Here is a 27,658-nt window from a genome sequence, read left to right on the forward strand (position 1 = left end):
TTACACTACCAAATCACTTGTTGTTTCACATACATACCCAGCTAACTACATGCATACCCTCTGCATACTTTAATCCCTAATTAAATGCAAAACTTTTCTTATTATTTACCATACTAATACACATACATACCGTGCACACGCACCCACACATATATCACACAGCCATCTGACTTTGTGCAGTAAGTACAATCTGATTATAATACTAATCCGTCAAATTACAGTGGATGGAATGGAATAAACTACAAGTTTTATTTCTCACTTTTACTCCAAGTACAAACAACAAATGAGCTGGGATAATACTTACCAGATATATATTGTAGGGGAAAGGAAGGCGGGGAAATAAATAAAGAAAATACACCGTTTGCTAATTTATTCAATGGATTTGTATTGCGAAATAAGATCTTCAAAGTTTAATCCACATAATCTGCAAATGAAATTCAATTAACAAAAATATAAGTGTACTGCAATCCTTACAAATCTGGCCAACTTAAAGTTGTATTTTCTTCAGTGTAAAGGAGAAAAAAAAAAACAAATTACGATAAGAAATGCAATTGCAATTTAATAAGAAATAATGAAGGCATTCAAAGTTATTTTAAGAAGTAGTTTTTTATTTGAAAATAAATTGAAAATAAGAGGAAGGTCAGACAGGTCGGAACTTCTTAACAACATTTTATTTAATTTATTTAAAATTCAAACGAGAGCCCTAAATTTTCCATGAAGAGGGCTCATATCCTAATGTCTATGTTAATCAAGGCTTTGAGACTGCTGTGGACAATATAGGGTATCTAATGATTGGTTATATCGAAATACCCCTTGTGTTTTCTCCATTTCATTTCATATGGTATTTCTTCCCAGTTAAGCCAGTTTTAATGAGTTTCACCACTTCTAGCTCCAAATTCCAATCTCTTAAAAGCCATTATGCCATTACAGCCTAAAATAAAAAAAACAAATTCCTTGTGTTTTTTTATTCCTGCTTTCATTTTTGACTGACATTTCTTCATGCAGGCAATTGCTTTGCCCAAAATTCCATTTATCACGACATCAACAACTCGTCATTATCATCCTATTTTTTTTTTCTCTTATTGCTGTTCGCTTGTAACTCATAATGTTTTCTTCTTCCAATTACGCTGAGGTTGATGTATTTTTGTATGTGTGTGTGTTAGTGTCGGCCTTTTCCGCTTGTTAACATTACAATCTTTCTCAAATTATTATAATAATAAAAATAACAATAATAATAAACCTAGTAAAGACCAACCACGAACATATGAAATCTTATAGAAGATACCAAAATAAATATAAGTAACGTCTTTTTGAAGTGAAGATGGAACGAGCACAAAAAGGAAATGTCAGCTACATAGAATATAATTCATGGATAACCTATACATAAGTTAAGGGGAAGTATTGGGGTGGATCAGAGATTTTCTAGAGCAAAATTTAAAGGATAAATGAGGACTTCTATAAAGGACCAAAACAAACGGACATTTTTTTAAAGACTACTTTTTGAAGGACCACAACAAGCAGGTATTTTTTAAAGAATTTTTTTCAAGGACTACATCGAGTGTGGATTTTTATATAGAATATTTTTTCAAGGACCAACACAATGCGTGGATTTTTTAAAGAATATTTTTTCAAGGACCAACACAAGGCGTGGATTTTTTTAAGGACTCACAAAAAGCGTGGATTTTTTAAAGAATATTTTTTCAAGGACCAACACAAGACGTGGATTTTTTAAAGAATATTTTTTCAAGGACCAACACAAGGCGTGGATTTTTTAAAGAATATTTTTTCAAGGACCAACACAAGGCGTGGATTTTTTAAAGAATATTTTTTCAAGGACCAACACAAGGCGTGGATTTTTTAAAGAATATTTTTTCAAGGACCAACACAAGGCGTGGATTTTTTAAAGAATATTTTTTCAAGGACCAACACAAGGCGTGGATTTTTTAAAGAATATTTTTTCAAGGACCAACACAAGGCGTGGATTTTTTAAAGAATATTTTTTCAAGGACCAACACAAGGCGTGGATTTTTTAAAGAATATTTTTTCAAGGACCAACACAAGGCGTGGATTTTTTAAAGAATATTTTTTCAAGGACCAACACAAGGCGTGGATTTTTTAAAGAATATTTTTTCAAGGACCAACACAAGGCGTGGATTTTTTAAAGAATATTTTTTCAAGGACCAACACAAGGCGTGGATTTTTTAAAGAATATATTTTCAAGGACCAACACAAGGCGTGGATTTTTTAAAGAATATTTTTTCAAGGACCAACACAAGGCGTGGATTTTTTAAAGAATATTTTTTCAAGGACCAACACAAGGCGTGGATTTTTTAAAGAATATTTTTTCAAGGACCAACACAAGGCGTGGATTTTTTAAAGAATATTTTTTCAAGGACCAACACAAGGCGTGGATTTTTTAAAGAATATTTTTTCAAGGACCAACACAAGGCGTGGATTTTTTAAAGAATATTTTTTCAAGGACCAACACAAGGCGTGGATTTTTTAAAGAATATTTTTTCAAGGACCAACACAAGGCGTGGATTTTTTAAAGAATATTTTTTCAAGGACCAACACAAGGCGTGGATTTATTAAAGAATATTTTTTCAAGGACCAACACAAGGCGTGGATTTTTTAAATAATATTTTTTCAAGGACCAACACAAGGCGTGGATTTTTTAAATAAGATTTTTTCAAGGACCAACACAAGGCGTGGATTTTTTAAATAATATTTTTTCAAGGACCAACACAAGGCGTGGATTTTTTAAAGAATATATTTTCAAGGACCAACACAAGGCGTGGATTTTTTAAAGAATATTTTTTCAAGGACCAACACAAGGCGTGGATTTTTTAAAGAATATTTTTTCAAGGACCAACACAAGGCGTGGATTTTTTAAAGAATATTTTTTCAAGGACCAACACAAGGCGTGGATTTTTTAAAGAATATTTTTTCAAGGACCAACACAAGGCGTGGATTTTTTAAAGAATATTTTTTCAAGGACCAACACAAGGCGTGGATTTTTTAAAGAATATTTTTTCAAGGACCAACACAAGGCGTGGATTTTTTAAAGAATATTTTTGCAAAAACCAACACAAGGCGTGGATTTTTTAAAGAATATTTTTTCAAGGACCAACACAAGGCGTGGATTTTTTAAAGAATATTTTTTCAAGGACCAACACAAGGCGTGGATTTTTTAAAGAATATTTTTTCAAGGACCAACACAAGGCGTGGATTTTTTAAAGAATATTTTTTCAAGGACCAACACAAGGCGTGGATTTTTTAAAGAATATTTTTTCAAGGACCAACACAAGGCGTGGATTTTTTAAAGAATATTTTTTCAAGGACCAACACAAGGCGTGGATTTTTTAAAGAATATTTTTTTAAGGACCAACACAAGGCATGGATTTTTTTAAAGCATATTTTTTCAAGGACCAACACAAGGCGTGGATTTTTTAAAGAATATTTTTTCAAGGACCAACACAAGGCGTGGATTTTTTAAAGAATATTTTTTCAAGGACCAACACAAGGCGTGGATTTTTTAAAGAATATTTTTTCAAGGACCAACACAAGGCGTGGATTTTTTAAAGAATATTTTTTCAAGGACCAACACAAGGCGTGGATTTTTTAAAGAATATTTTTTCAAGGACCAACACAAGGCGTGGATTTTTTAAAGAATATTTTTTCAAGGACCAACACAAGGCGTGGATTTTTTAAAGAATATTTTTTCAAGGACCAACACAAGGCGTGGATTTTTTAAAGAATATTTTTTCAAGGACCAACACAAGGCGTGGATTTTTTAAAGAATATTTTTTCAAGGACCAACACAAGGCGTGGATTTTTTAAAGAATATTTTTTCAAGGACCAACACAAGGCGTGGATTTTTTAAAGAATATTTTTTCAAGGACCAACACAAGGCGTGGATTTTTTAAAGAATATTTTTTCAAGGACCAACACAAGGCGTGGATTTATTAAAGAATATTTTTTCAAGGACCAACACAAGGCGTGGATTTATTAAAGAATATTTTTTCAAGGACCAACACAAGGCGTGGATTTATTAAAGAATATTTTTTCAAGGACCAACACAAGGCGTGGATTTATTAAAGAATATTTTTTCAAGGACCAACACAAGGCGTGGATTTATTAAAGAATATTTTTTCAAGGACCAACACAAGGCGTGGATTTATTAAAGAATATTTTTTCAAGGACCAACACAAGGCGTGGATTTTTTAAAGAATATTTTTTCAAGGACCAACACAAGGCGTGGATTTTTTAAAGAATATTTTTTCAAGGACCAACACAAGGCGTGGATTTTTTAAAGAATATTTTTTCAAGGACCAACACAAGGCTGAGTCGATCTAGACATGTGTGTCCGTCCGTCCGTCTGTCCATTATAATTTGTAAACACGATACAGGCCACAGTTATGGACCAATCTTCATGATGAAATGGACCAAAAACTTTATTTTTGTCGGTTTTCTGGTCGCTCCAGAGGCCGCAATTATGGCCCAAACACCGCTATTTTCTGCATGGAGAAGGGGATCGGGCCAAAGAAAAAGCATGCCTGTTTTGATAAAGATCGGTCAATATTTAGGTTTCCTTAATAAATATGTTCTCAAGGACCACAACAGGCGTGGTTTCCTTAAGAAATATGTTCTCAAGGACCACAACAGATGTGGATTTCTTAAGAAATATGTCGTCAAGGACCACAACAGCGAATTTCCTAAGAAATATATTTTTAAGGACCACAATAGGCGTGGATTTCTTAAGAAATATGTTCTCAAGGACACAACAGACGTGGATTTCTTAAGAAATATTTTTTCAAGGAGCACTATATCAGAGGATGTTTAAATGGTTTTTAAGGGAGATTTCCTTTGGGCCTAGATTTGAAAAACGACCAACAACCATATAGGCGTAAATTAAAGAAGTGAAAAAGCGTTGAGTTCGGGCGGGGCCGATATACTGCGATACCATAGATATACTTACAGGTACTGGAAATGAAAATATAGGGAACATACCAAAAAGTGGACTCATACCGACATTTCTTAAAACGGACTATGTAAACCATAATGTAAACCATAATACATATTTCAAAAATTTTTTATGGGTAATTATAACCTCAGCCTTATGGCACACGGTGAAAATGTGCCTCATCGAAATATTGGGTCTAGACCCCATGTTTCTTTGGACCAAATCCGTTTCAGAAAATTTAAATTTCGTCCAAACATTGCCCATCTTATTATTTCTTCCAAACTTAGTTAAAATTCGAAAATGGGGAATTACGGTCCACTCCTTCTGGAACCTCCACACAGGGGCTAGGTCTAAATGCGGCTAGAGTTCATTATCGAATCTTACGTTCTAATTTTTTATATCGCTATCCTCCGCAGGTGAAATGATTATATAGGTGATCAAGAATATATATACTTTATAGGATCGGAAATGATTATTTCGATGTGTTACAAACGGAAAAACAACATTAATATAACCTCCATACTATGGTGGAGGGTATACAAAAATATTTTTCCAACAAGAATAACTATGGTGTGGATTTAAAAAAAAAATATTTTTCCTATCGAAACGGGTGTTTCCAAATTCTTGTTCAAATAGGTTTTTACGTATTTTTTATAGGGTCGGGTATCTTTTAATATTTTTAAATAAGACAGGTGTTTTTCGAATATTTTAAAAGTGGTACATAGTTTTTGATTTTTTAACTCATTTTTTAAACTCATTTATGGTGGCGTCAATTTTGAAGGATATATTTTTGAATTTTCCTCAAATTATATTTTTGAAGAAATTCTGGGCTACAAGCATGGCTTTGTTGAACATTCATTTTTTTTAAATACTCAATCCTGTGGACGTAGATTCTAAAAAAAACTATTGAATGTCTGCGGTGCTTTTGGGGGAATTCCATGCATTTAGAGTTCCACGTTTTTTAGATAATCCACACTATTTAATTTACGCTTTCTTTATAAAACCTTTAGATATATTATTATTACTTTTTTCTCTTTGGTTTCTTTTCACTATTTCCTTTCTCTCTTTTTCCTTTCATTTTCTAATTAGTGATAATACGTTTTCATACATTTCCTGACACTAATACTGTTAGGTTAGCTCTCAAATCCTAATGATAGGATCAAAAAAAATGGAAAGCAAAACAACAACTAACCTACTTGACACATTGTTAAGATGATATGTCAGTGATTGCTAACGTTGAAAACAAACGATGCATAAAAACAACCTTCTTACTATATAATTGTATATGGCTTTCTGTATGTCTGTCTATCTGCCTATCCTTGGCGAGAGGATGTTTACAAACAACATAATTTTTTCCCTTTCATAGCTGAGATCCTTGTTTAAGCATAAATTTTAGTTACTAAGGATGTTTGTAAAGCTAAAATGTGAGTTGTTTTTATTTTCTTTCTCAGCCTTGTTGTGTTTACAAACACACACACACACAGGAATATGTAAACATAAATATGTGTGTGAGTGCCTGTGTGTGTCGATGTGTGTGCTTAAGGAAATTTAAACACGTATAAGCCCGGATATGTATTACATTTCACATAGATAGATAGAATGTATATCAGTAGTAAACATATCAAAAAGATAAAAAAGGAAGAAAAATATTATGACGGAAACCTTGAGCCATAATTTTCTCCGCATATGAGCTAAAATATTGTTTATGTGTTTATTATGCTAAGATGCATGCTGGCAATAAAAGAGGCGCTGTATTCATACAATGTAACCTGAAATTTTTGTGTAGTCATGCTGTTTCTTGTTTCTTCTGGATATAAGATGTGTGTTAAAATGTTGATGTTTTATCAAAAGTAATTGGAACTCAGTGCTTGAAAAGAACTGAAATAAAATATGGATTTTCTCGTCGTCATATACATACATTTGTAACAAGCCCTATTTTGCACGTTATTTTTTCTGAAGGAATATAGATAGAAAATAATGTAAATTTTTTGGTTCTCAGAGAAAGGGCCTTCTTAAAAAATATATTTATTTGGCACACTTTTATTTTTGGAATTACAAGAATCATTTGACCATAGCAAATAAATGTTGGTATATAAAACTACGTTTTCTAGTTTTATATACCACACTAAGATACAGGGTATTATGTCTTTGGGCATGTTTCCGAAAGAAATGAAATTCGGCACAGACTACTTATTTGGCCTAAGGACGAAACCTATTGAATTTGGAGAAAATCGGTTCAGATTTAGATATAGCTCCCATATACATTTCCCTCCGATTTTGTGTAAATGATCCACCAAATTGTCTATACTTGTCCTATTGTGACAATATATATATATATATATATATAGAAGACCACGGATATCCGTTTCAACACGACACAATAATCTTCGGAAACTCCTTAAAAATATATATATTCTTGATTAGAATAAAATGTTATTTCGATTCATGTCTCTCCGTCTGCTGAAATCACGATAGAGATCACAATATTCAAGACAGTGCTTTGAAATTTTGAACATACATCGCTAATACTCTATTATGTTTGGTATTGGAAATGGGATATATCGGACTACTTTTAAGAGTAGCCCCCATATAACGGTGAAGCATCATATTAGCACGTTTTACAATCAAATTGACTAAATTTGATATGAATATTCGTCCAAAATTCGCCCATAATTCAGTGTAGCCCACATAAAGTACTATTCTCAAATTATTCAGTATTTTAGGGGGACATGTTTTCAACCGAATTGGCTCCAATTTGTTGTTTTGGGTTTTCATGGGATCTAAAATCTTCCCAATAAAGAGGTACCCTCAAATTATTCAGTATTTTCGGATGCTTTGTGCTAGTTTTCAACCGAATTGGCTCCAATTTGTTGTTTTGAGTTCACATGGGATCTAAAATCTTCCCAATAAAATGGTACCCTCAAAGTATTTTCGGGTGCTTTGGGCTTGTTTTCAACCGAATTGGCTCCAATGTGTTGTTTTGGGTTCTCATGGGTTCTAAAATCTTCTCACTAAAATATTAATCCCGGACGTTAGATATAGCTCCCATATAACGATACCACCCCATTTTCGGGGTTTTAAGGTTTTAACCACAATTTTCCAACAAAACATTCTACTAGTATACAATTTACAACGACAGAGTCACCAAATGAAGTTCCCGACAGTTTAAGAAATTTTGATTGGGATTAAAAAATTTCGGCCCGTCCGACTTTAACGACGTTTTTATTTTCTATACCCTTCACCGTACTGTGGTACAGGGTCTTTGTGCATATGTTTATAACAGGCAAAAGGAAATGAGATAGACACATAGTTCCATTTGAGAATATCCATAGAATCACTTTCTGAGTCGATTAACGCATGTCCGTCCGTCCATGTATTTGTGTGAACAAAGTACAGGTCGCATTTATGTTCCGAAGTGGATAAAATTTGGCATAGGTCACTTATTTGGCCCAAGGACGAACCCTATTGAATTTGGGAAAAATCGGTTCAGATAGATATACTTCCCATGTACAATTTCGTCGGATTTAAGGTAAATGGTGCTCCAAACTCCCTATATGTCTTTCTATTTCCACGAAATTTTTCACAGCGTATTGAATCAAGTCTGGAATGATGTGTGCTAAGTTTAGTAGAAATCGGTTCAGATTTAGATATATCTCCCATATATAGTTTCGTCCGATTTTATGTAAATGGTGCACCAACGTCCCTATATATCATTCGGTTTGCACGAAATTTGACATAACGTACTGAATTAAAATCGGTTGAGATCTAGATATAGCTCCCATATATATTTTCGTCCGACTTAAGGGGACGAAGCCACCCATTCTCGGTGACAAAAATTTGATTTTATTCGAATCTACACTAATTCAAGAATGTCCCTACAAAATTTCATGTGAAAATCTCAAGAACTCTTGAAGATATAGCCGATTTATTGTGTCAGCATCAAGTGACGGCTGAAGGGCTTCTCAAACATTAGACGCGTTTTTCTCTTTTGCGAATGGCGGGAACGATAACTCAAAAACTAATAACCCAATCGATTCCAAATTTGTACACGTTTCTCTGTGAGTGTATAGCTATCGTATGAACTATGATAAAGCCAATCGGTGAATATCTGCCTTATTTTTTAACTTGGTTTGTGGTCAAAAATCGGCGATTTTCGAAAAATATTTTTTTCAAAGGTCCGCCATTTTGTTAATTTTAGAGCGAAGTCAATAATCGTAGTTCATACGAGAGCCAGACATTTACTCTTTCTAAAACCGTTGGAATTTTCGGATTCCGATTTTCCAGTGGGGAGTTATTATGCCCGTCATCAAAAATAAGGACTTCTCTTTAATTACAAAAAACAACAACAAAACAATTACAATTTTTTTTTTTTGTAAAGTATTTTTCTTCTCTTTTAAATCGTCAAATATATATATGCAAAGTTACAAACCTAAACAAGCATTGGTATTGATTTACCAGCCCATTGTAAATCTTTGAAAAATAAAATCGAGAATGGGGGGTTGCCTTAGAGTAACTTCTGGTAATGTGGACCATGCGTCAAATGTGGACCACCCCACATCTAAGAAAATGCTTCAAATATGACAATGCCGCCTTCATAAATGTTTTCCTAATCAGTGAAAACAAACATCAAACTTGGTTTTTAATAAATAATTGCAATGTTGAAAATTTAGTAGGTGAAATTGTAGCTCTGATTGTAAAAGTGTGATTTGAAAATTTGTTAGCACAATAGTCGAACGATTTTGTAAAATAGTCGAACATTTTGTTTTTCTCGAATATAAAGAGGTTATGTGGTTTTCTTGTTTTCTTTAAGAAAAATACACGTTTATCTGTAATTACTTTCGGTTATTTTTAAATTTTTATTAATTTTTGAAGCCGATAATTATTTTTAAATAAAAATATTCAATGTCGGGTAATGTGGACCACTATAAAAAAGTAGGACATTTTCATGAGGACGAGTTTGAAACAAGGGCGCATTTAATATGCGAGGAGGTATTCTATCCTCTGAAAACTCGATATCCGAAATTATAGGTGCCTCGGTTGTATAATGTAGCAAGGTCCTTCAAAATACCGCAAATGGGGTGGTACCCTTAAATGGGGGCTATTCCAAAACATGGACCCATATATTATTGCATTCATTGTTACCCAAGAGTGCAAAAAATTGAAATTTATCACAATTAATCCACAACCTACCTTTAACTTATTGATCCTCATTACCCACACATACTGGTCCACATTACCCGCCAAGTTATTTTTATTTGCAGTTTAGAGTTTTTGAAATATAATGCAATAACATTTTTATGGACAAATACATATAATTTTTGACCTGGAATATAATTAGCCAACAAATCTACCATGCTGTGAAAACAATTTGTTTTTATTTTTTACCGTTGTTACGCCCACAATATCAAAAAAAGAAAATGGTGGTCCACATTACCCGAAGTTACTCTAATGTAAAAGGTGCACCAAAGTACTTATATATCTTACGATTTGCACCGAATTTGCAAATCGTAAGATATATAGGGACTTTGGTGCACCTGAAGTTAGTCCAGAATGATGTGTGCCAAGTTTCGTGAAAACCGATTGATATTTAGATATAGCTCCCTTATTTATTATAGATTGAGTTTATATAATTGACGCACCAAGAAATCAATATATGGCTGATAGGAACAAAAAATACTGAAATTAGTATAACCTAAACTGTGACAAGTTCCGTTAAAATCGGTTCTTATTTGGATATAGCTTCCATATATATTTTAGTCGGATTTCAAGTAAATGGTGCATCAAACTCCTCATGTTTGTCAGATTGACATGAAATTTTGCACAACGTAATTGATAATAGAATAACGTTGTTGCGTTTCTTAGAAGTACAGACATTGCCCAATATTTGTTTGAAGTCGATTTACATACTTTATGGATTGATCTAAGTCGATTCACATTTTGATAAATATCACATATTTTATCTCATCCAATTACATGTTAAAAGTCCTGTTTAATAAACCCATAGTGGTGAAGGGTATCATATAGTCGGCCGTGTCCGACTTTTCTACTTTCCTTACTGTTTTGTTAATATTTTTCCCATTGCAATAATATTTGTCTGTAAACACCTTTACACCATCCACATTACATACATATATCCGGCTTATAATGCACAAAGGTGGCGTATGATGAATTAAATAAACCTTGTCAGCCATCACTTATACGCACTATTGGCCTACTCCAATTTCTTTCAACGTTACGAAATTTGCATAACGAGTTCACATCAGAACATTACGTCGTACATAAATTATATAAAATTGTGTATTTTGGTTTGGAGAAAAAAAATCGAAAAAATTGTTTTTGTATTAAAGATGCCATCATTGGTAGACGAAGTGTATTTGTTGGGTATTTTTTCCGTTTTTTGGCTCTTTCTCATTCATAATTTACACGAAACAAGAGTTTCGAAATGCATTCAAGCCTCCTTGGGCGTTAAGTAGCGAGAAAACTTTCTGGCGTTTTTTTTTCAACGCTGTACTTTTAAAAGTTAAATGAATATTTAAAATAAAAAAATACTCTCACTGCGTGTTGTGTCAGAGCGAACATTTCGTGTGTTTGCTGTTGTGGCTGATTGCGTTTCCTGCCAATGTGAATTGTTCCATGGTTATAAGTTTCGTGGTGCCACCAAGTTGTTGTTTTTTTTTCTCCGGTTTTATTGTGAAAGTCAAAATGTGTTGGCTCATTCCATTAGGACAACACCATCCACATCAGAAACAGCTCTATTGACATGAATTTTAAATATAATTTGGGTCATTTCTTGTGTTCACATTTCACACTCAAAACCAGAAAAGAAGTACTGGCAGCATTTTTGTTATCGCTCTATGGCCAATTGAATGAAGGCTGAACAAAGCAAAACACAACAACTGGAGAACTCATAACACCTCAGAGAAAACAAGAGGGAGAGTGAGTAATATTTTGTGTTACCAAATACAACCATTTTTCCATTCTTTCTTCCATATATTTTTCGGCAATAGAATTTCATTATCCATGTTTCTTTTGCGTAAAACGCTTGATTGGTCTTAGTGAAATGAAAGGCATGAGCTCTATTATTTAATTCCTCAAGTTGCTGCGGCCAAAATGGCATAACAAATATTTATTGTGTGTATGTGTCTTTAATATCACTTTGGGCCGACGAAAAACAAAGACGTAATGTTTGTGGGAGTAGCAAATAACTCTAGCGGCTGTTGAATTTATTGTTATTTAGGCAAACAAATAAATGAGGTTATGGTCTATAAAGAAAAAAATGAAAGCTGGAAGTAATGCCCTTTACTCACATAAATATACTAAGACTGGAAAATGTTGTATTCCCCTCGTCAATAAATCAAGGCTTGGTATATGTATTAGGAAACAATGGGGTTTAGGCCAACAAAACATAGTGAAAAATAAATTGCAAAAATTATGCCTTTGTTAAAATTTGTATTTTAATTTGCGTTTGCGTAGGTACTCGCATGTATTCGCTTTATATGAAGTATATGTTTTTTATCAAAGAGGTTGCGGATTTAATGTTGATAAAATCAGTTATGCAATTCGCTTCAAATTGAATGTAGAAATGTATAAAATATTAACCAGTAGAAATAAGAGGAGGGAGCAGGCGGGTCCCACCTTCGAACTTGATTTTGTGCAAAGCTTGTTTTCGATACGGGATTTATAAAAATTGAAAATATTCACCATTTATGGGAAAGATAACAGCAAAAGTAGATCAATGGGTCCCACCTTCGGACTTGGTCAATGCTTGGTAAAGGTAATAAATTGTGTAAGGTTTTGTTTAAATCGGGCATTCTATTAGCATGACATTGAATTTATAAAAATTTTAAAATGTGACCATATCTAGGAAAGGTACCAAAAGGAGTGAATCGATGGGCCCACCCTTCGGACTTGATCTAGGCTTGGTAAATATAATAAATCGGTCGATATTATAAAACTAACCGATATTCCCCATCTTTGAACTTTAACTAAGTTTGGTAGAAATACTACAATGTACAAAGTTTGGATGAAATAAATTACTGCTTTCGAGAGTTATCGGACGGCCAGGCAGACGGACGGACATTTGTAAATCGACTGCAAATTGTCTGAAACGTATTGGGTCCTAAGAGACATGGGGTCTAAAATCAATATTTCGATGGGACACATTTTTGCCGTATCAAATTGTATATGCTCTCATTAGCCATAAAGCTGAGGGTATAAATATTAGGTTGTACAAAGTTTTGTTCAAATCGGTACTATTCGATTTGAATGACATAATATTATAAAATTAATTTTCAGCAAAATTTTTGTGGGTAGATTACCAGAAGGAGGGGACCGATTTGTCCCATTTTCGAAGTCGATTTATGTTTGAAAGAAATATAACATTGTGCACATTTTGTATCAAATCTGCCATTCCATTTGCCTGGCTTTGGGTTACACATTTTCAAAATTTTAACACTTCGTGAAAGATAAACCAGAAGGTGTAGACCAGTCGGTATATATATATATAATATAGATAAAGATAATATGTTTCGCAAAATTTGGCTCAAATCGGATAGTCCGTTGACATGGTATTATAAAAAGAACCGTAAGGAAAGTTCAAAAACCGGACAAGGCCGACTATATGATAGCGTTCACCAGTTTGGGTACATGCAAGTCATGTTAATATCTACAATATTCTGTAGATAGAACAGACGTAGAATCTTAGCAGGACCATTGAGATGGAATCGGGCGAAATTAAATGTGCTCTCTAATAAATATTTGAACCAATTGAAAAACCCCACACAAATACCCTTCTGAAATCAATGAAAAATTGCGAGTCAAATTATGTATGGGAGCTATATATAAACACATGGACCTAATTGAGTAACCTTTGCATACACCATTTGTAATCATTATATTCAATTTAATAACCTCTGCCAAATTTCATGTGCAAAATTTTGTCCCAATGGGACAAATATTGGGAGTTTGGTGTATCATTCACAACAAAAAAAAAACGGACGAAACTACATTAGTCTGGACCTAATTCAATACTCTGTGCAAAATTTTGTGCCAATCGGACAAATATTGGGAGTTTGCTGCATCATTCACATAAAATCGGACGAAACTATATATGGAAGCTATATCTAAACCGATTTTAACAAAACTTCGCAGACATCAGTCTGGACCTAATTAAGTACTCTGTGCAAAATTTTGTCCCAATCGCAAAAATATTGGGAGTTTCGTGCATCACTCACATCAAATCGGACGCCTATATATTTGGGAGTTATATCTAAATCTGAACCGATTCCAATAAAACTCCGCACACATAAGCATGGACCTGATTCGGTGCAATGTGCAAAATTTTGTCCCAATCGGAAAAATATTGGGAGTTTGGTGCATCATTTACATAAAATCAGACGAAACTTATATGGGAGCTATATCTAAATTTGAACCAATTTTCTCCAATTTCAATAGGATTCGTCCTTAGGCCAAATATGTGAACTGTGCCAAGTTTCATCCAAATCGGATCATAAATGCGGCCTGTATTTTGTTAACAAAAATACATGGACGGACATGCATAAATCGACTCAGAAAATGATTCTATGCATATTTTGAAAAGGAACCCTGGGTCTATCTCGATTCCTTTTGCCTGTTACAAACATATGCACAAAGACATAATACCCTGTACCACAGTGTGGTGAAGAGTATAAATAGTGAGCGGAGCAGTATAGTCGTACGGGGCCGGCCATACGATACTCTACACAACTACCACGGAACTGTAACTTTCTGTTTATTTCGTACACGAGCAATATTTCGTGATATTGCGCCCTCTTGACCGATTAGAGATCAACAGCACCTTTTCCTTACGCTAACATTTTGCCGATTATTACCAATATTCAGTACAGCCGGGCTAATTACTTCTCCAGATTCCCTTACCGTGGGTTGTGTTGTGATGTTTGGCTTGTGGCCTACAGATCGACTCGAAAAAACCCAAAAATTAAGTTTTCGGTCCACTTAATCCCAAATTTTTCATCACCGAAAATTATAGGCACTGTACTTGACCATAACTGAATCCTCTTGGAAAATTTTAAAGCGTCCAGCGCTATATGCCCTCTAATCTACCTATAAATAGTTAAGTTTAACTCCCACATCCGAGTACATACGACAATATAATTGATATCAATTTAAAGGCCAAACACTTCTCTTCGATATGCTATCAACTTCTCGGGTCTATGTCCTTCAGGAGTAAATATATACGCCATAAAATAAAAATTTTGTAATTTTTCATACAAAAGTGGGGGTCCATCAGACCCGCCAATGACTGATCATTATCCATGTAAAATTTCGACCAGAAAAAGAAACAAAAATGAAGTATTTAGTCAAATTCATCCTCTAAATACTAACCGATCTTTACCAAAAACAATGGGGGACTTCTTTGCCCAGTACCCAACCTACATGGAAAATTTTGCGAAGATTGGTCCATAACTGGCCTGTATCGTGTTTACAAATTATAAGGGACAGACGAACTGACAGTTAGTTAGTTAAAGATATGACGATCGGTATACTTACAAACTTTTGGGGCTATAATACCCTGACAACATAGTTGTGTATGGTATAATTCATCAAATTTTTGACCATTTTGAGTGGGAGGTACCAGCCAGACGGAATGACGGACATTTGTAAATCGAATACAAATTATCTAAAACGGATTGGTTCAAAGAAACCTGAGGTCTAAAACATCGGTCCATGTTTTGGTATGACTCATACATGAAGGCTTTGCACAATTGTTGGTGGCATTTCACAGATGACTGGTTATTTGAATTTCCAAAATATTTTCTAATATTGGTACACATTTTATTCCCTTTACCATACTGCAGTACCGGGTATTATGTCTTTGTGCATGTGCATGTAAGAGCCAAAAGGAAACGAGATTGACACAGGGTTCATTTTGAGAATATTTATAGAATAACTTTCTGAGTCGATTTATGCATATTTGTCATTCTGTCTTTCCGTGTTAAATTGTAAACAAGTTACAGGTCACATTTGGATCACACAGCTTGGCACAGTTCTTTTATTTGGCCCAAGGACAAACCCTATTAAAAGTGGAAAAATCGTTTGGGATTTAGATATAGCTGCAATATATATTTTCATCCCATAAAATGTAAATCAAGACAGAGTACTGAATTAGGTGCAAACTGATGTATGCGAAGTTTTGTTGAAATCGGTTTAGATTTAGATATAGCTATCATATATAGTTGCGTCCGATTTTATGTAAATGATAGACCAAACCTCCACCTGAATTAGCTCCAGATTGATGTATGCGAAGTTTTGTTAGAATTGATTGATATTTAGATATATTTCCCATATATAGTTTCCTCCGATTTTATGTAAATTGAGCACCATACAGCCAATGTTTTTCGATTGAGACAAAATTTTGCATACCGTATTGAAGTTACTACAGGTTGCCATCCGTGAAGTTATGTTGAAATAGGATCAAATTTAGTTATAGCTCCCATATATATATTTTCGTGCGATTTTATATAAATGGCGCACCGAGGAGTCTATTTTTGTTATATATTCACGAAATTTAGCAGTGAGTATGGAATTTATTCTAGAATACTTTTTGTTATGTTTGAAAACGGTTCAGATTTAAAAATATAGCTCACATATCTACTATAGTCCCATTTTATGTAAATGGTGCACCATAGATCATATAGATATAGATCCGATATAGATATAGCTCAGATATAGATATAGCTCCCTCATATATTTTTGTCTGATTTATGTCTGTTTGCTTTACATGAAATATTGCGTTTGGGGATTGAAGACGTCTCAGTTTTAGATATAGCTTCCATATATATTTTCATCCGATTTCATCAAAATGATGTACGAAAATAACTAAAGTTCGTTCGACAAATGTCTCAAATGAAAAGCGTTCTTCCTCATTATAAGTTACAATTTAGTCCATGATAGAGGTCTGTAAATTTGCATTTACATTCTTAACACCCAGCCGAGTCTTATTCCATGATATTTTAGTAGTAAATGTCTAAAATATCTATGGTTCTACCTTGATTCCCTCTGCTTGTTAAATACAAATACACAAAGAAAAACACCCTGTACCACAGTGCGATGTAGAGTAAAACTGCTGAACAAAAGTAAAAAAAAAAAATCAAAACATTTTCATTTCCATCATTTCAAAGAATCCTCCATTAAAGAATTACTATTTAAATTGCAATAAAAATAAAAACACAAATATTTTCATTTCTTTGTATTTTCAGATAAACACACACACATGCAAATATATATAAATGTATTTACAAAACTCTACAACAAATATTTAATGAATCCTCATCATCATCATGCCATGATGGTTGAATGTAACTGTAAGAATTTTCAATTTTCATTTGTTATTGTTGTTTTACCACTTTAAATGATTCATGTGTGTTAATGTCTGCGTCTGTCTTGTGTAATGCAAAACTACAACAGCAACAACAACAACAAAAGTAAACAATAAACAAATTAAATGTCCAGTCCTTTGCTATGTAATGTACTCAAACTGACAACAACAGCAAAAACTGTATGAAATAAGTGCAAGCTTTCACCTAATTAACCAATGTATTCGAAAAAAATAACAAGTAAAGAGAAAAGTAACTCTTCCCTAAAAACGGGACAGCATGAGATTGTGTGAATGCTAGAAAAAAAACTTCTAAGCATTTTTTCCGACAAACACACAACCCACAAGGTTGTCATAGAAATAATCATAGAAAAATGCATTAAAATTCAATCAGACTAACATTTAGCGAAACGCTTAACTGTAGAGAGTAGAGAACGCCAAGAGAAAACACTTCGCACAACTACCACCACTACTATCACCTGTATTATGCAAATAAATATTGCAAATAGTGGTCCCACAATGGCTGCATCCGAGCCACCAGAACCACCACCGCGTAATCCGGAACGCATTAATGCCACACTACACAAGTTGGCCGAATCAGTAAGTAGTGCAGATAGTGCAAATTTTCCACTTCACTTTCTTCATAGTTTGTTCTTGTTGTTCGTTTTCGTTTTTCGTTACCATTTAATTCATACTATCACATTTTCCGCCCTTTGATGTAATTCTTTTCCTGTTTACGACCTGCTTGCCCCATCTTCCAACCCATACCTTTGTAGAGGCAAGCCGAAGCAGCTGTTGCCTTTAGATTAGAATTTTTAATGTCTTTTTTCTGCATGTTTACTTACTTTCCCTTCTATTTGTGATCTTTGACTGCTGTTTCTTGAACCAAACCCTCTACTTGTAATCGGCCTTAAATCTTAAATTAAAAATTGTACCCACTCTTTAGCGTGTTTTTCGAAATCCTTTACATTATCATTCAACCATAGAATTTACCTTTTGCTATTCACTAATTTTCCGTTTTAAATGTTAGAAAAAAATATTAAAAAAAAAAATAGAAATAAAATCAGTGTTGCATGCAATGTAGACAGTTCAAAATTGAAAATGAATAATAATTAATGTTGGGGTTAGAGAAAAAAACAATAAAAAAAACACATAATTTAAAATTCAACAGAATGATTTTCACCATTTGAAAGTAGAGATGCTGTAACCTCACATATGTGAATCAAAAAATATAATAAATCTCTTCTACACAACGTAAAATAATTTAAGGGAACAGTATTTTTGAAAAATCGCCGATATTTTACCAAAAACCAAGTTAAAATATAAGGAAGATCTTCACCGATTGGCTTTATCCTAGTTCATACGATAGCTACACACTCAGAGAGAAACGTGTAAAAATTTGGAATCGATTGGGTTATTAGTTTTTGAGTTATCGTGCCCGCCATTCGCAAAGCCAATATTCAGAGAACTCGAGTTTAAAGTTTGAGAAGCCCTTCAGCCGTCACTTGATGCTGACACAATAAATCGGCTATATCATCTAGAATTAGTGTAGATACAAATTAAGTCAATAAAAATTTTGACCCCGAGAATGGGGGGTCCCCTTAAACAAATTTAGTGTTGAATTGAAGTAAAATATGTATACGTGTGATATAAATATGGGCCCATACCAACCTATTTAAATAACAATTGTGCGTTGACCAAATAAATCAGCCCTTGGGATATAAACGTACCCACCAGTGTTCTATGGCTGTATTTGTCGATTCCTGGCAGTTTTAACAAGTACTCAGACTTAGTCGCCAAGTTCTCCACTTCATCAATGACGTAAGAATATAACTGACTTCAAAAACACCAAATCCTCTTCTAACGATGCTTGTGTGCCAAGTTATATTATAAAGACCATTGAGCGGATCAGTGTATGGGTCCGACCATACACAACAACCACGTAACTCATACTTTCTGCGGATGTATATTCCGAGGCTGGGCCTTAGCGATATTTTATCGATTAGATGCAACAGCTCCTCTCTCTTACCCTGGCATTTTTTCCGAGCCTTGTTTTTCCGGGGTGAATATACGTGTATTTTACATATAAAGGTCTTGGTTGATTTGTCCCGATGAATATTGACCGGTCAGTCCTTGTAATTAGTTGTCCAGATTCCCTTACCCATGTGTGATCGGCTTATAATTGCGGTATTTAGAGCGACTTGAAGAAAAAACACACATAAGTTATGTGTTTGGTACATTTCGTCCATTCATTGTCCTTGACTATAACCGGAACGTCATGTGAGACATTTCCTCCATCTAGTGTGTGCAATACTAAACCAGTGGGCGGAGCAGTATAGTCGGGGCTGACCATATACAACTACCACGGAATTCAAACTTTCTACAGATATATAATCCGAACCAGTTTAATATTTCGCGATATTTGCAGTTTCTTGGCCGATTAAAAGACAAAAATCATGTTTCCAGGAGTAAAATATTACTCCATGAGACTTAATTTTTATACCCTACACAACTATGTTGTCAGGGTATTATAGCTTTGTGCAGCCCCAAAAGTTTGTAACGCCGCGAAATATTGGTCCTAGACCCACCTTTAAGTATACCGATCGTCATATCTCGACTAGCTGAGTTGATCTAGACATGTGTGTCGTCCGTCCGTCTGTCCGTCTGTCCATTATAATTTGTAAACACGATACAGGCCACAGTTATGGACCAATCTTCACGAAATTTTGCATGAAGGATGGGTTCTGACCAATGAAGACCCCTATTGTTTTTGGTAAAGATCGGTTAATATTTAGGGGATGAAATGGACCAAATACTAAATTTTTGTCGGTTTTTCTGGTCGCTCCAGAGGCCGCAATTATGGCCCGAACATCGTGAAATTTTACATGGAGATACGGATTGGGCCAAAGATTAAGCATGCCTATTTTGATAAGAATTGGTCAATTGGAGTGGTTGACCTTTAAATTGATACCAATTATATGGTCGTATGTACTCAGATGTGGGAGTTATACGTAAATATTTACAGGTGCTTACGTATTCACATATTATTTAGTAACCCATTACCACACTAGAGGGCGGAAATATGGCGCTGATCGCTTTGAAATTTTCCATTAGATTCCTGTTATGGTCCAGGACAACGCCTATAATTTTGGTGATGATCAGATAATAATTTTGGGATGAAGTGAACCGAAAACTTATTTTTTTGTGTTTTATTGGATTCGCCTATAGGCCACAATTGAAAGCCCAACATCACAACATAACCCACGGTAAAGAGAATCTGGACAAGTACAGTCTCTGAATATTAGAATTAGATCGCGAAATATTGGCAAAGCTCTGAATATAGAACCATAGAAAGTTAGGTATTCGTGGAAGTTGTGTAGGGTATCATATGGTCGGCCCCGTCCGACTATACTGCTCCGCTCACTGGTTTTTATTTTACATGGAAATTTTTTGGCGTGGGTCTTATAATTGCGGCGTCTAGAGCGACTAGAAAACCAAACAATAAACTTTTCGTTCCATCGAAAATTATAGGTGTCGTCCTTGACCATAACCGGAACCTCATGCAAAATTTCCTAACCATTAGCGCTACATTTCCTTCCTCTGGGGTGGTATTTTTTAAAACTAAATAATATGAGCATACGTATACACCTAACAGAATGTAATAAAACTACCACGCCTCTTGCATATACTATCAACTTCTTGGGTCTATATCCTAAAGGAGTAAAAACAAATCTTGTTATTTTTTCAAAAGTCTGAGTCCATTTGACCCGCTTACCGATTTTCATAAAAATAAAATAAAACCAGTAAGGAAAGTAGTAAAGTCGGACGGGGCCGATAATATGTCGCATTTTTGAAGGACCATTAACACGAAATTAAACATTCTGCAACCTATACTAAATTTTGGTCAGATATAGAGTTGCTTCTTACAATGGGACAAAATTATGTTAATAAATTTAAAGCAAAATATCGAAACCTAAACCGTTTTTATCAAAACTTGTCACATGTTCGGGCACATTTTGAGTTCTTCACTTATTAATCCAAATATATATAGGAGCTATATCAAAATCTAAACCGATTTTCAGGAAATTTAACACACGTCGTTCTAGGCTTAATTCAAAATGCTATGCCAAATCGAATGATATATGGGGACTTTGGTGCACTATATACCTAAAATCGGACGAAAATATATATGGGAGCTAATCTAAATCTGAACCGATTTTTCCCAATTTCAATAGGGTTCGTCCTTGGGCCAAATAAGTGAACTGTGCCAAATTTCATCCAAATCGGATCAGATATGCGACCTGTACTTTGTTAACAAAAATTCATGGACGGTCGGACAGACGGACATGCATAAATCGACTTAAAAAGTGATTCTATGCATATTCTCAAAAGGAACCATGTGTCTATTTCGTTTCCTTTTGCCTGTTGAAAACATTTACACAAAGACATAATACCCTGTACCACAGTGTGGTGAAGGGTATAATGAGCGACCAAAAAAAAAACAAAAATAAACTTTTTGGTCCATTTCATTTCTTTAATATAAACCGATCATTGTCAAAAAACAATAATGGTCTCCTTATTTCAGAACCCATCCTACATGCAAAATTTCGAAACGATTGGTCCATAACTGTGGCTTGTATTGCGTTTACAAATTATAATGTACAGACGGACGAACGGACACACTGTCTAGGTCGACTCAGCTAATCGATATATGACTAATATTTCGCGGCGTTACAAACTCTTGGGTCCGCAAAATTGATACTTTAGCTCCAAAACATAGATCAAATATGATGGAGACGTTTTCCTACTTCTGATGGAATAATCTGCAGTTCAACCAAACAGATCAACCTTCAGTCAGATACCACATGCATATGTCAACTCATTGTTTATGTTACATTACTGTAACATGAACTGCAATCGGAAAAAGTTTTTTTTATAACCTCCACCATAGTATGGAGGGTATATTAATTTTGTTTTTCCGTTTGTAACTCATCGAAATAATCATTACCGACCCTACAAAGTATTTATATTGTATGATATACGATATACCCATGTCCGTCTGTCTGTCGGTCTGTCAGTTGGAATCACTCTAGCCTCTAAACGAATTGAGATAAATCGCCAATATTTTGCATAGAGTCGTATGTGTTTGCAGGCAAGTCAAGTTCGAAGATCTCCACTAAAAATTAAAAATATAGGTCAATTTTTTCGGGTAGCCCCCATATAAGGGTACCCTCCACTTTTCGGTATTTTGCGGTTCTTGAGCGCGCTTTTCAACCGAATTCGCTGTTACTTTGTATTTAGTAGTCGTATGTGGTAACAATTGCCCCTACCAAAAAATTTTAATATTTGCCCTTTTAGGGGCAGTCCCAATATAACCCCTTTTATACCCTTTCCCACACTGTGGTACAGGATATTTTGCCTTTGTGCATATGTTTGTAACAGGCAAAAGGAACGCTTTTTCATTTGTTAATATTAAAATAGTTATCTGATTTGTTCCGCGTTTTGGGTTTGGATCTAAGACTCTGTTGTAATTATTTCACCTGCCGAGGATATCGAGAACCTTGAGCTATAGCCTGGGATGGCCCGTGTGACGAATATTTAGGTTTTCGACTGTCAAAAAGTTGTAAACGTCGAAAACGTCATATACCTGTATAAAATGTAATAAATGTAGTAAACGTCATTTATTTCAATATTATCAGCATATACAGCTATTTTAAAGAATATCTATTATTTTTACATATATCTGACCATTCCTTACTTGAACTGATAAAAATTTTAAAATTTTTTTGAGAAGAAAATTTTGAATTTTTTTATTAATTTGAGTAAAACAGCGTAATTTCCGAATTGATTAATGGAAATAGATATTTTGTCAAAAACCTAATGGATTTGGGTAGGTTTCCGACGTTTCTGACGTATGTATTATACGTCGGAAATGTATGTCATTTACGTCACTATTTCTTACAGGCCATCTCTGGCTATAGCCCACATTTAGGTCTAAGCCCCATATAATGACACTTCAGATTTCCGGTATTGTTAATAGTTAGCGTAAAGAAATATATTCTAATGCAAAAATTTTAGTTTCCAAATAGAGCTATACCTGTCCTCAATTAGCCATAGCACCTTCTATAATGATATCTACAAATGTTCGGTAATTCCACCCTAAATATTGACCGATCTTTATTAAAACAGTCATGCTAATTCTTTGGCCCGATGCCCTTCTCCATGTAAAAATTCGCGTTGTTTGGGCCATAATTGCGGTCTCTGGAGCGACCAGAAAATCAGACAAAAATAAAGTTTTTGATCCATTTCATCCCGTAAATATTAACCGATCTTTACCAAAAAGATTCATTTTCTAGAACCCACCCTACATGCACAATTTCGTGAAGATTGGTCCATAATTTTGGCCTGTATCGTGTTTACAAATTATAATGGACAGACGGACGAACGGACGGACACACATGTCTAGATCGACTATATACTTAAAGGTGGGTCTAGGACCAATATTTCGCGGTGTTACAAACTCGTGAGGCTGCACAAATCTATAATACCCTGACAACATAGTTGCGTAGAGCATAAAAATTGCTGAAATTTGTATTTGGTGTACATACCACTTTTGGGTATGTACCCTATATTTTCGATGCTAGTATCCTTTAGTATACCTATGGTGGAGGTTTTCCAAAGTTTGGCCCAGCCGAACTTAACGCTTTTTTACTTGTTTATATAATAGACCCTCCTCGGACAATCTATTCAGTTCATCTATCAAATATATGTTTTTTTCACTTCGTCTATAAAAAATTATTTCTTTCTGAATCTCTCTTGTGAAAGTTTCTGGTTCGTCTTTAAACATATACTTGCTTCTATGAGTCTATTAAAGACTACCTGCTTTTGGCCTCCTTCTGTTCGTCTTTGAAAAATACCTTGTTTATATTTCTATCCAACTCTCTTCTTCAAATTCAGATCATGAGAACCATATATAAATACCCTCTCCTAGAAATATGTTCTTCTCTATGAAATCTGCACTCTTCACAAAATACACACCGTTTATTAACGACTTTTTGAATAAGTCCGTCTGTAAAGAATGCATTACTTCGTCTGTGAAGATTTACTGTTTCAGCAGTCTATTCGGCTCGTAGTTAGTATATAGGTCTATGATAATTTTTGTATTATATAAGAGATCTCTTAAGCTAGTCTATAGTTATTTTTCCATTAGTCGTTTGGCCCGCTAAATATTGAACGAACCTCATCAAAACTTCGTGATGTCCTGGTGACCTATAAAAACAAAACAAAATTAAAATTTTTGCTCCATTTCTCTAAAATATTGACTAGTGATAATCAAATACATTGGGTGTCTTCTTTGGGCAGAAACGCACTGACTTGACGATTTGTCCATAACTGTGGCCTGTACTTTTCTTACAAAATAAACTACGGACGAACAGACACACGTGGTTAGATCGACCCAGCTATTAATAAAAGGTGGGTCTAAGGCCCAATATTACATGACGTTACATATTATTGGCGCCACACAAGACTACAACACCTCTATAACATAGTTGGGCAGTGTATAAATTTATTCCTCGTTCACAGAAAATGTTAAATTCTTATGCAATACCTGATGAGATATAATAATAAATTATTCGTAATTTCTCAGAATTTTCAGTTTCAACAAAATTGCATAGTTTTCATAATTCCTCAGAATACTTTGTCAACAAATTACTATTAAATATATCAAAAACAGACATTTATATATTCCAATGATTTTTTCCGACATTCTCTTAAGGTCCTTTTGTGAATTATTAACGGGAAGTGGATGGGTTCATTTTTCCCTCATTACACACCTGAATTGCTTGTCATAAAATGTAGTTGTTCTGTTCTTAAGTACTTTGGGCCATGCACTTTTGTTACTTTTCTCTCCACTACAATTTCATCTCATTATAAAAGTAAAAAAAAATAACAACAAAAATAACCCACCGTGTTTCGATGTCTTTGCCATCCATAAAATATTTGTTCACTGATTTTCTGCATTTTTCTTATCCTTCTTCACCTTTCTTTCTCTTTTCGTCCTTCTCCATTGTATCTTGCAGAAAAATATCAAGTCATTAGATTCCAGTGCACTCAATGACAAAACCGTCAATAATAATAAACCTTTGAAAACGATATTGTCATTGGATAATACAACAACAACAGCAGCAGCGGCAGTAGCAGGAAACGCGCAAACAGTGTCTGTGGCAGCCACAACGATAGTAACAAGTACGACAACGACAGCTGGCGCGGCATTCGTTGCAACAACATCTGTGGCATCTTCAACGACAACTACAACTACGGTTGGTGGAACAAACAAATTTGCTGCCAGCTCCAATAACGCCCAATCACCCTCATCGGCCACAGCAGCCGCCTCAGCACTTTTCTATAATAAACATAAAAATCAGCAACAAAAGCAACAGCAGCAGCAACAACAACAACAACAGCCACCACCACACAATGATTTAACACCGAGTGGTGAAAGCATCACATCGCCTTTAAGCTCAAATGGTAGCAGCCATACTCTAACATCACCAATGACTATTGATAATCAGCAACAACAACAACAGCAGCAACATCGTCTCAATTTTCCCTATCCTCCTGCGAAAGGTAATAACAGCAGCAGCAATAATAGCAACAGTTGTGGTGGTGGTGGTACAGATACCACTACAGCTATACCACACCATATGACCCAACAATTGAATGGTGGCAGCCAGCGTAGTGGCGTTGGTGGCCTTCTAAACGAACAACAACAGCAGCAGCAACAACAACAGAATCATCATCTAGCCAATGGCAGTACCAGTAGTGGAGGTAGTGTCAGTGCCGGTTCGGCATCATCGACCAACAGCAATCACAGTAACACAAGTCTGAATGCTGCCAACGTTTACAATTCCAATAACATTAACAGCAACAATTCACCAGCATCGGGATCAAATATTCATCCAACATTAGGTAAGTAATGCCAGACAATTGTCGATGTTGTTATCCTCTTCGTTTAAGTAATTTCTCAGAAAAAAATAAGTAAAGAAAATGTTGATAGACCAAATTCCGAAAAATCGTGATGATGTGTTGTGTGACAAGCGATTGACGATGATTTCTATTGATTTTATTTTTTCTATGGTGAATTTATTTTGGGTCTGTTAAAAAATAAATATTATGGAGCCGATGAGAACATTATTTATACTCTAAATATTTATGTAATAATTTTATGTAGGGCCTAGGGCACTGTATTGGAAAAATACCCATATTTTATTTTATTAATCGTCAAATTCCCATGAATTAAATCAGCTAGCTATTTAATGAAAAGTTAAGAAGTCGATAAGTTTGACAGTACCGAATATGTTTCTCCCTTCTCCATAAGATGGACACTCAGACCTACCTAAAATCGCTTGAGACCCTTATATTTGGATTATATCAGAATATGGAACAACATTGTAAAATGTTTATCAGGAACATATTCGTTATTCTTGCAGATTAGGACCTTAAACATACCGTAAAAATGTTGTGAACTTCATATGGGAACTATGCCAATTTAAGGGAACCCCACCCATTCTCGATTTTAATTTTTCTAGAATTTCAATGGGCTGATAAATCAATACCAATGCTTGTAAAGGTTTGTAACTTTGCACATATATATTTGAAGATTTAAAAGTGAAGAAAAATAATTTACAAAAAATTTTTGTTATTGTTTTGTTGTTGTTTTTTTGTAATTAAAGAAAAGTCCTTATTTTTGATGGCGGGCATGATAACTCCTCACTGGAACATCGGAATCCGAAAATTCCAACGGTGTTAGAAAGAGTACATGTCTGGCTCTCGTATGAACTAGGATTATTGACTTCGCTCTAAAATTAACAAAATGGTGGTGGACCTTTGAAAAAATATTTTTGGAAAATCGCCGATTTTTTACCAAAAACCAAGTTAAAAAATAAGGAAGATCTTCACCGATTGGCTTTATCCTAGTTCATACGAGAGCTATACACTCCCAGAGAAACGTTGCAAAATTTGAAACCGATTGGACTATTAGTTTTTGAGCCATTCGCAAAAAAATGTTTAGAAAAAAATGCGTTAAAAGTTTGAGAAGCCCTTCAGCCGTCACTTGATGCTGACACAATAAATCGGCTATATCTTCAAGAGTTCTTGAGATTTTCACTTGAAATTTTGTAGAGACATTCTTTAATCAGTGTAGATTCGAATTATATCAACAAAAATTTTGACCCCGAGAATGGGGGGGGGTCCCCTTAAAACCACTTCAATTGGGAAATGTCCTAAAAACCATTGAAATACCAAAAAATGGGACCTTCCTA

At 34.6% G+C, this 27,658-nt stretch overlaps 1 protein-coding gene across 1 annotated transcript; it reads left to right on the forward strand.

Annotated features, from left to right (window-relative positions):
• Positions 1 to 17,855: 17,855 nt before the first annotated feature.
• Positions 17,856 to 26,306, forward strand: LOC133326582 (uncharacterized protein DDB_G0271670-like; the record flags this gene model as incomplete). The annotated part of the gene is made up of 3 exons (XM_061535210.1): positions 17,856 to 17,936; positions 25,418 to 25,732; positions 25,784 to 26,306. Coding segments are annotated over exons 1-3 (919 nt in total), but the record flags the coding sequence as incomplete, so codon positions are not given.
• Between the last annotated feature and the right edge of the window lie 1,352 nt (positions 26,307 to 27,658).

This window comes from Musca vetustissima, unplaced genomic scaffold, assembly GCF_032173495.1.
Source record: "Musca vetustissima isolate MV318-11 ecotype Yass unplaced genomic scaffold, APGP_CSIRO_Mvet_v1 utg66894, whole genome shotgun sequence".
NCBI lineage: Eukaryota > Metazoa > Arthropoda > Insecta > Diptera > Muscidae > Musca > Musca vetustissima.